This window comes from Apium graveolens, chromosome 10 (assembly GCF_009905375.1).
Source record: "Apium graveolens cultivar Ventura chromosome 10, ASM990537v1, whole genome shotgun sequence".
Taxonomy (NCBI): domain Eukaryota; kingdom Viridiplantae; phylum Streptophyta; class Magnoliopsida; order Apiales; family Apiaceae; genus Apium; species Apium graveolens.
The window spans coordinates 64,614,748-64,624,780 of NC_133656.1; the positions used below are offsets into that span (position 1 = coordinate 64,614,748).

The window sequence follows — 10,033 nt, forward strand, 5'->3', positions numbered from 1 at the left end:
AGTTATTTGGGTGTTTCTCTTTTCAAATCTTAAGTTGTTATTGTCTAAATTTCCGGGGCCATCATGCATGACCTTCGTTTAGATGATAAAATTTATTGTACGAAGGAAACTCCTTTTCCTTTTCTTATTTTGTATCTCGGTACAATTTATTCATCGAGATTGCATATCTCACCGATAAAAACAAAAACTTATCAGCTTATAAGTTGAAAATTTGACTTATAAATTAGGTAGACAAACAATCTTTAATAAATATTTATGGACTTACAAGTTAACAAGTGGTTTATAAGTTGTTCACCAAAATAGGTTTCCTGATTTGTGGATCTAATCCGGGACCCGACCTCTTTGCATTCTTAAATGTGTAAAATGCAAAAACAAATTACAATATAGGGTTTAAAAATAACCATGGATACAAAAATGAAAGTGTGTGAAATGGGAGAAACTAGCAGAAACTCAATGACCACAATCGATTCAATCGGAGATGATCTTCTTACTAACATACTTAACAAACTACCCGCGCTTCACTTCGCATCCGCCTCCTGCGTTAACCACTCCTGGCATCGTCTTTGCGATTCCATTCTCTCCACTCCTAAACTCGCCTCCGCTCTTTCCCTCAATCCTTCTATTCAGGTATATACGCACACAATTCACACATGTATTCTTTACATTTACTAGAATTTTATTCGTTTATCGTCTTTGTAATGTTTTCAAGGTTATTCATTTATCGAGCATTTCATATATCTATCTACATGACTATTTATCCTTTGTAATGTTTCGAGGTTATTCATTTATCGATGATTTCATATATCTATCTACATGACTATTTATCCTTTGTAATGTTTCGAGGTTATTCATTTATCAATCATTTCATATATCTATCTACATGACTATTTACCGTCTTTGTAATGTTTTCGAGGTTATTCATTTATCGAGCATTTCATATATCTATCTACATGACTATGTATCGTCTTTGTAATGTTTTTGAGGTTATTCATTTATCGAGCATTTCATATATCTATCTACATGACTATTTATCGTCTTTGTAATGTTTCGAGGTTATCCATTTATCGAGCATTTCATATATCTATCTACATGACTATTTATCGTCTTTGTAATGTTTTCGAGGTTATTCATTTATCGAGCATTTCATATATCTATCTACATGACTGTATTATGTATATTGGAATGGTAAATTGTACGTTGACGGAAGTATGACATTATTAGGTTTAATTCGAGGATTTTATTCATTTATCGTGCTTAAGGTCTTTGTAATGTTTTCGAGGTTATTCATTTATCAAGCATTTCATATATATATATATATAATAACCTCGAAAAAAACAATTTTAGAATACAAACTAGAAACAAAATAATTTTGTTTTAAATACTTCGAAATATATCACATATGGTATGCAAATCAAATTAAAAACGGAGGGGAAAAACTGAGATTGTGTGTGGGAGGGTACATATTAGTTGGGTGTGGTGTTTTTAGGGGGAGCCACTAGATTAGATTGATCTAAGCCATGCTTAGATTAGTTTCTAGTTTCTATTTTATATATATATTTACATGACTGTATTATGTATCTTGGAATGGCAAATTGTAGGTTGATGGAAGTATGAAATTATTAGGTTTAATTTTAGAATTTTATTTATTTATCGAGCTTGCTGTCTTTGTTATTTATTGATTATCGATGTTTTTTATTCACACGCGCAATTAACATATCTATATGATTATATTTAAGACTGTATTATGCATCTCGGTATCACAAGTTGTATATTAATGGTGACAGTATAACGTTATGTTATCATTTACATTTACATTGTAATTAAGAGTTTTATTTGTTTAGAGGAATTTTTCATTTTTCGAGATTTGAAGTGCATCGTCTCTGTTTTATTATTTAGGTAATTTATTTATGGGAATAGTCACTCAATTTACATGTTTATAAGACTGTATTATGTATCTCAATATCATAAATTGTAGATTTGTGGCAGTATGATACCAGCTAATTTTTATGATATTGATAATGACTGTTGTATAGGATGCTGTGGATGAGGTTTTCAACAAGGTTTTTGCGGAACCAATACGTCCTCATTTCGCGATTGTGGCAATTGGCCAATCGTTTGAAATGAATGTTGCTCTACGACTGGTGTGTATTTCTATGAATGTGTTTTTGCATTGGCTTTCTAATTGTTTGCTTTATTGTACTGAGAGTTGCACGATGACTTGCAGATTACTAAGAAATTAGGAACTGCGATTCCAATCATTTGTACTGCAGCTTTTGGATTAATGGGAAGGGATGTAGCTACAAATAGTTTCAAAGAGGTTTTCAGTTTTATGTGGATATAAATTTGTAGATATGTGTTTATTAGGTTTATGTTTGGGTTCACCGGAAAGATTATTAATTCGTGTTCTTGTCCAGATTCCGCAGTGGGGAGAAGAGGTGAAAGAAGATTATTTTGATAATTGGCAATTTATTGATCCAGGCGCTTTTTTAGATGCTGATTATGCTGAAATTTTGAACTACCATAAGACGAACAGGAATGCAGCTGTTTTGTTGACGGTTGGGTTCTTACCTGGAATGAAAGTAGCAGCAGTTACTTTGTCAAAATCAAAGAAGGTACGATTGGGTGGCTTATATTCTAGGAATTTGTATCTGTATTCTTTGTCTGTTTCATTGATAAAGAAGCATCTAATTTATTTCGTCGAACAGTCGTTTGTTCTTGGGCCGCTTACTACAACTCTTACTCGTAGTTTGAAGAAACATGAAATATGTATGTGATTACATACTTTTTTGCCATAATAGTTTGACTATAATTTCTGTAAATAGGATGCTCTGTTCATCGATGAATTCGTGACAAATATCAGGGAATGCTCAGCCCTTGCTTCAGGTTGTACTTCTCCGGCAGCAATTATGTTATTCGCAGTAAGTTCATGTTCTTTTACATTGTTCCCATAGTATCCTATCAGAAGAGTAGATCTTTATTTTATTTTAACTTTTTGTCGTTTGAATATTAATGTGTGATGAATGTGATGTATTAGGGTCTTGGAACTGACACAGATGGTCTTCTAGAGAAGCTGGGTGAGTCTCGTTATGTTTGTATATTACATCATTTTTTGATGCATATCTCAACCTTGTCTTTAATATTATCCTTTTCAATCTCCCTATGAACTTGCCAAAAAGATAGGATAAATGCAGATGTAGGCAATAAACCAGAAATATTTCGGTGCACTATCCCTCCAAAGATATATTCCTTTTGAGCCTTGTGAAGTACATAAGTATGTAACATTGGTCTAGAATCATTACAAGTAACTTGTGTGTCTTTTACTTAATACTATATTCTTAGTAATGACATACAAATCTTGTGTTTGTTCTCTGTAGAGGCATAGAGCTTATTGTTGTGCAATTTTGCAGATTGTGCCATGTCCCCTGAAACTGCCATTATTGGTGATGGGAGTAGTGTGTTCATCTGCGGAGGTACTTGTATACAGAAAAACTCCAAGAACTCTGTTGCAGCCGTTGCTTTACTATTTATGCGAGACCGAGACAAGCCTAACGGTACTGCTTATCTTATTTATCTGAGCTAAAAGACTTTTTTGATTTGTTGATATGTTCACTTTTATTCAAATAGAAATCATTTTTTTGACAAGTCAAACCTTGACTTATTTGGTGATAATCTTTCTTCTAATTTTTTTTGTTGGAATGTTGGTGAAATTAATTCTTTAAAATATCATTTTTGGTAGATCAAAAAGCTAAACATTATTGTTGCTACTGAAAATGAGGATGAGGTTTATAATAAGATGTTACTCATGATGGCTGGCGGGTTTCCCGGAGGGATAGATCAGAGAAGATATTGTATCAATTTAACATATAAACTTGCACTTTTCTGATGTTGGTCCTTCTATTGTTTACTGAACAAAATAGATAAAATTTTCATTTAGCTACCTGTTGTCATCCAATAGATGCACTCTCTACGTATTATGGTATTGGTATACTTTTGGTTGTTACAGTGTTAGTGTTTTTAAAAGCGCTCGCTTAAGCGAGAAGCGATGCGATGCGAGGCTGAAGCGCTTCGATTCAGTTATGCGATGCAAGTTTTCTGAAGTGCGCTTTTTGGTGCGCTTCTTGCGCTTAAACGAGATGCAAGAAGCGCAAAAAATCACGCTTTTTAAATTTATTGATTGGGCTGTTGACTGGGCCTTTGACCGGGTCTTTTTTTAAGAAAAAGGGTAATAAAACCCCTAAAAGAGACCGACACTAACGAATGATACAAACAATATAGAAAAAATGACATATATGACTTGTTTTCAGAAATTTTTAACAAAACTACCGCATTAGAAAAGTTGGCCAATTATGGCCTTTTTAATACCCTTTTATTGATTGCGTAATATTGTCACCTCTTTGCTACTGGGGAAATAGAAAAAGAAAGGTGAAAACTAAAAACTATCACATGTGATGTCATGTGATGTCAGATGGCTAGTGCAGTCTAATGCTCTAATAATAAGCTCACGCATTCAATGAATGCTTATCAGAGTAGAATACGCATTCAAAGAATGCTTAACTAATATAATACTCCGACCCCATTTGCGTATTCAGTAAAATTATATAAATATAATACAGATCCCCGCTATGACAAATGCATAATCTGTATTACCTTATTCTCAAATGCGTATCCCGCCGGCTAAAGTTGACCACTTTTTTGAAACCGGCTACTTTTGTCATTCTCTTATTAAAAATGGGCTATTTTTGTCACTCACCCAACAATACACATAGCAATTGTAAAAGATCTGTGCTGGATTATCTCCTTTTTGGTAATCTTCTTTCTTACATATGCATACACACGCGTCACACATACACACACATACACATATTGAGTCCTGATTTCTTAGTATATAGTACTAATTCTTGTATATACACACAACAGAGCCTCATTATAATTCTAGGTAAAATAATTAAAAAATCTGATAATTAATACTTAAGTTATTAATTTACATATTTATTCTTTACATATTTTGTACTTATTACATATGTATATTATCATTACCATAGGGCAAATACCTCTAGTGGAAACAAAAATGGAAAAAAAACCATTGAATTATCATCTAAAAGGTGTTTAGTTGATGAAAGTGAAGACGATGAAGATGAAATTGAATTCGAAGAGGGGGATAAAAATCTTGACCATGGCAGTGAAAATGAAGATTTCGAAAATCTTCAAGAAGATGAAGAGCCTGATGATGATGATTTTTAATTTATGTTAATAATGATCCTTAGTTTTTGTCAAGTTATTAACTATTAAGTTCATAACTATTTTATGGAACTTTTAGTTGATCATCTATATTTATTTTATTACAAAGACTTCATGTTTTTGCCCTTAACTTGAATCTGGATATTATTAACATATTTTATGGCAATCTAATTTGCTCATTACATGTTAAATTTATTTTTATACATTTTTTCATGTTGTTGCAATTTTTTTTTCAAAAAGCGCGCTTCTCGCGTTGCGCTTCTCGCGTTGCGCTTCTCGCTTATGCTCTAGGAAGCCTTTGCGCTTCAGTGCTCTCGCGTTTAACAACACTGGTTACTGTTATCAAGGTTTTTCATTTTTTCCTTTTTACGTTAATGTATCTAGTCTATGTGGGATCAGGGTATGAGGATGTTGAAATTTTCCAAATTTTCTTTTACGAGTATGTCACTCGTTTATGCCAATACCATGCTTTTGGTTGTTTTAGAGATGGTCACATGACCCACATCTGCTAATGCTTTTCTGTGCTTTATGTGTCATAATTATTTGTTAGCTAATACTTTTTCTTTGGTCAAGAATGACTTATTCGTACATGAACTGTACAGAATCCGAATAAGGACGTCTTTCATTCAAGTAAGTTTATTATCTAACCGAAAGGCACGCATGTTGCCTCCGGACACTTGGACAATAAGACTTTAATGTCTGAAAATAGAACACCTGCAATTGGAAAACAAAACAAGAAAAATTAAATTACTCGTAAAATATGATGATTACTTCTTAAAACAATAATATAAGATAAATACTATATTCAAAATTCAAAATAAAAATAAAAGTAAACTCTAACCAAAGGAAATCCCTTGGTTAGACACATGAAAAAGTACTAAATTAATCTAGTTAATATAAATAACCTGAATATTTATAAAATCATTTAAGGCAGCTATAATAGTGTTGGTTAATAAAGTGATTCGAGTTTTGATTGCTACACGCCTTTGCTTGGTTATCATTTATATCTGTCAAAGGTAACTTTGTTATTAAAGTTAGAGTTTTTGTGCCTATGAACAGTTCAGGGAAATATACAATTTCATGTTGCATTGTCCACTGGCATGTCACCTATAGGCCCCAAGTACAAGGCAGTTTCAGTAAGAGAGATTCGTGGTAAGGGTACAACCTGGCTCACTGCAAAAAGAGTAGGAGACATTCAGGAGCTTGACGGTGAAACAGTTCTCAATCAAATTTATGAAGAAGTATGGTTTTATATGTTTCTTAAGTTAAAATTTTAGCTCCTGTGTCATATATTGCAATTAACTTGAGAAAGTGGCTGTTTAATAAACTTGCTGTTCAAATTCAGGATCATCTTTTGGTATAAACTGGTAAAAGTGTATACTTTTGTAGGCCCTGGTCCAAACAATTGTTGTTATACTGATTTCAAAATGTTGCGAAGGACTAGACACCGACGGGGGTATATGCTGTAATATTCGACTATAAAAAGATTCATTAAATAGTTTTGAAGACCGTGTTTGGTTATATTTGGATGCAATATGACGAATGCAATAGACTTTCCTGCTACTTCAAAACTAGAAGATTAATAACAGTCCTACTTTGGTACCATCACCCATTAACTTCTCCAGTAGTAGCTGGCTGGATGGTTCATTTTTTATCTATGTCATTTATAATTAATTTATAGCTGTTGTGGTGGCCATCATAAAGGCATCAAGAGTGATTTTCCAGTTTATTTGGTTTTCCTTTAAAATTAAAAAGAGTTGGTAGTTTATCTATGTTTGATTCGAATTGATAGTGCAGACTATTGGAGTGTATCTTTATTCATGCTTGGGTATACTTATATTCTAAGGTTTGCATTATTTATTACAGATGCCAGGTCTTTTAAAGTATCCTTCTTTATACCTAGGGGTGGTGAAGCGACGAAAATGCTTTCTGGGGTCAAATGAAGTGAAATGGATAACTTCTCAAGTATTTCATGAAGTTCATGGGTAAATTATGAAACTGTGCATCTTTCAGCTGATCTCTTATACCTCTATATGTGTTTACAGATTTCAACAATGTTGAGGCAAATGTGAGACGGAGAAGCAGTAAAATGAAAATCAGATGGTAGTTTTGGCTACGTACTAAAAAAGACATTCATTCTTTTGTATTTTTGTGTAATCTATTCCTAACACTATATCACCCTTTTGGTTTATCTTTTAAGAAGCTAGTGGGACTGTTCACCTTACAGAGATAATTTGGCAAATGAATTTAGCATAACATCTATTGTACACATCCCTCTTTGGGATCTTAAATTTTGTCGTTCTGGTTCTTAATTATGTCACGCTATAACATTGCTTAAATCTGTTACTATTTTGCAGGGGAGACGAGGCGCAACTGTTTGTTGAAGGCCGTGGTATTAAAACGGGAGATCCGTTTCGTGTGTTTCAGTCAGATACCCATGTGGCGTTATCTTCTCTTAAAAATGTCTCTGACAAATTCAGAAGTTTGAAGCAAGGTAGTAGTGGTGTTGGAAGTTCTTGTTTGACATCTGCCTCTGGTAACAACAATATAATCTTTGGTGGTATTATATTTGCCTGCATTGGACGAGAGGATGGATTTTTGGGTAAAAATGATGTTGACAGCACCCCATTCTTGGAGAATTTTCCTGGGGTTCCATTGGCTGGTTTGTATTGCGGCAACTCTGAAATATGCCGTAGTGATTCAAGCTTATATGATCAAGAATTGGGGTCTTACTGTTGCTTTGCTCATTCTTATAGTAGTGTTTATTTTGTCATGTCTTACACTCCATCTGGACCCAGAATATAGTTAAATAATATGTTGATCTTCTGTTGCTTTCGGAGAAAATTTCTTCAATGGAATATGTAAACTAATTGAGTTTTGAATCCAGTAATGTGAGGGAGACGATTTATCTAGCCTCTTAGCTTGTTTATTCTCAGCAAGTACTTCTAGTATAAACGGTAATGGAATACAAATGTTTAATTGAAAGGATGTGAAAGATGAAGATGAAATAAAATTCCTTGATTGCGAATTTGCAATGGTCAGTTTGTCCAAGGCTCGTAAAGAAGTTGAATGGACTCGGTCATTAATGTGTCTAGATTTATTCTACTTGATTTTTCAGTTCTCTTTAATAAGATACAATATTGAGCTGGAGAAGCTCAACTGAAGCAACATTGTGAAAATGCAACAGCACAACCTGAAAAATCGATTAATTAGCGTATAAATTTCAAGGTCCAATTATGTTCAGCAACCTAACATTTTCATGTTTTGTCAATCTTGAAGGCTCCAAGTATGAGATATAATTTACTGGACTAAATAAGAAGTGACAATTTAGCTCTTGGGCGACAGCAGCACATATGTAGGCTCAGAACACCTGCCGTTTTACGTATATGATCAATGCAGCGGCTGAACGAGAATGAATAAACTGTCGCGCACAATTTTCTGAAGATGCAGTGCTCACTAGCGAGCGTTTACAGCTTCAGGTGAGTGTTTGTCCGCAAAATACTTACAACCATTAGCTGCAAGTAATTAACGTAAGGAGCGTTTACAGCTTCAGGTGAGTGTTTGTCCGCAAAGTACTTACAACCATTAGCTGCAGTAATTAACATAAAGAGGAAATTGCGAATATACGACGCAAGCTGAATGACTCTGGTAAAAATGTCCTGACACGAAACAATTCTTTGGCGCACTTCAACAGAACACTGGCCAGTGCCATTGTTTCCATTCTCAGTTCTCCCATTTTCCGTATTACATGTCCTGATTAGGTTCTTGCAACATACTTCAACCTCCGCACCATTTTAACTGATATTTGATTTTTTGACACGTATTCTAAGGAAGTATCATAGAACCAATATCAAATTATCAAAGAAAGTAGTAATAAGAAACACAAAAAGGTCCAGCTCAACTTACGGTGACTTAGATGGCATTCCAAAAATAAATACACCTGCAGAATAGTATTAGTAAGGAATCAACATACAATATACTCTAACAATTGTTAGTCTAACAAATTAATGATATGAATATATTTGACTGCTTTGCATATCATGCTAATATTCTACCCAGGGTCATGACTGACCTCGGATATTTAAAGCCTCAAGCGAAAATAAATATGCCCAACATTAATATAGGAAGAAGCATTCAAAATATTTATCTAATTTATTCTATGAAAGTGATGAATATTTATTTATTACTAATGCAGTTCATGTGGTGTTACTGTAATTTCTAAATTTTTAATATATATGTATATCTTCAATTAAATATTCTCTCTGTTTTTTAATATATGAGTTTGACTTTCTAGCACACATGTTTAGGAGGTTTGACCATATAATTAAAATAAATTTTTTCGATTTTTTTTTGTGAATAAAAGATTTGATCTCATATTTTATTCAAAGAAAATTTTTTAAAAATAATAATTTTAGCTACATGGTCAACCCTCCTAAATATGTGTGCAAAAAAGTCAAACGTCATATATTAAAAAACAGCCGTTTGAATCATGAAATTTAGGAGATTCAAACAGGTCGTAGTTATCACTCGAAGCATGCAGGAAATTAGTACTAATTGTTACTACAAACTTCACAATATGACTATAATAATGAAACATTAATGTATGAGCTTGCGACATGATATTGGCGCGGCTCAATCAAAATAAAGGACCCAGCTTAACTCTTGGGAGATTTGGCTTGATTGAGCCATTCCAACATCATTTGTCACCGCCTTTTCATATCATTACACTACATGACCTACTCCACCACCACAAACTACTACCCAAAACCACTACATATGTCATTACGTGCATTCA

At 33.5% G+C, this 10,033-nt stretch overlaps 1 protein-coding gene across 2 annotated transcripts; it reads left to right on the forward strand.

Annotated features, from left to right (window-relative positions):
• Positions 1–365: 365 nt before the first annotated feature.
• Positions 366–8,150, forward strand: LOC141692247 (F-box/LRR-repeat protein At5g63520). Of its 2 annotated transcripts, XM_074496986.1 has the most exons (11): positions 366–627; positions 2,034–2,141; positions 2,225–2,317; positions 2,415–2,435; positions 2,526–2,612; positions 2,823–2,918; positions 3,035–3,074; positions 3,408–3,551; positions 6,298–6,479; positions 7,105–7,223; positions 7,596–8,150. In XM_074496986.1, exons 1-11 carry the CDS (start codon positions 403–405, stop codon positions 8,041–8,043), a joined length of 1,563 nt encoding a protein of 520 aa, XP_074353087.1. In that variant the 5' UTR covers positions 366–402; the 3' UTR covers positions 8,044–8,150. The 2 variants fall into 2 exon arrangements, with proteins under 2 accessions (XP_074353087.1, XP_074353086.1); XM_074496985.1 differs by having other exon boundaries at positions 2,415–2,612.
• Positions 8,151–10,033: the final 1,883 nt, after the last annotated feature.

What these genes read in the sequence shown, in the direction of transcription:
- LOC141692247 (XM_074496985.1), top strand. Translation starts at nt 403, where the DNA reads ATGGATACAAAAATGAAAGTGTGTGAAATGGGAGAAACTAGCAGAAAC. An exon ending in TGGTCTTCTAGAGAAGCTGG is followed by an intron (nt 3,075 to 3,407) that starts GTGAGTCTCGTT and finishes GCAATTTTGCAG; the next exon opens with ATTGTGCCATGTCCCCTGAA. An exon ending in AGACCGAGACAAGCCTAACG is followed by an intron (nt 3,552 to 6,297) that starts GTACTGCTTATC and finishes GCCTATGAACAG; the next exon opens with TTCAGGGAAATATACAATTT.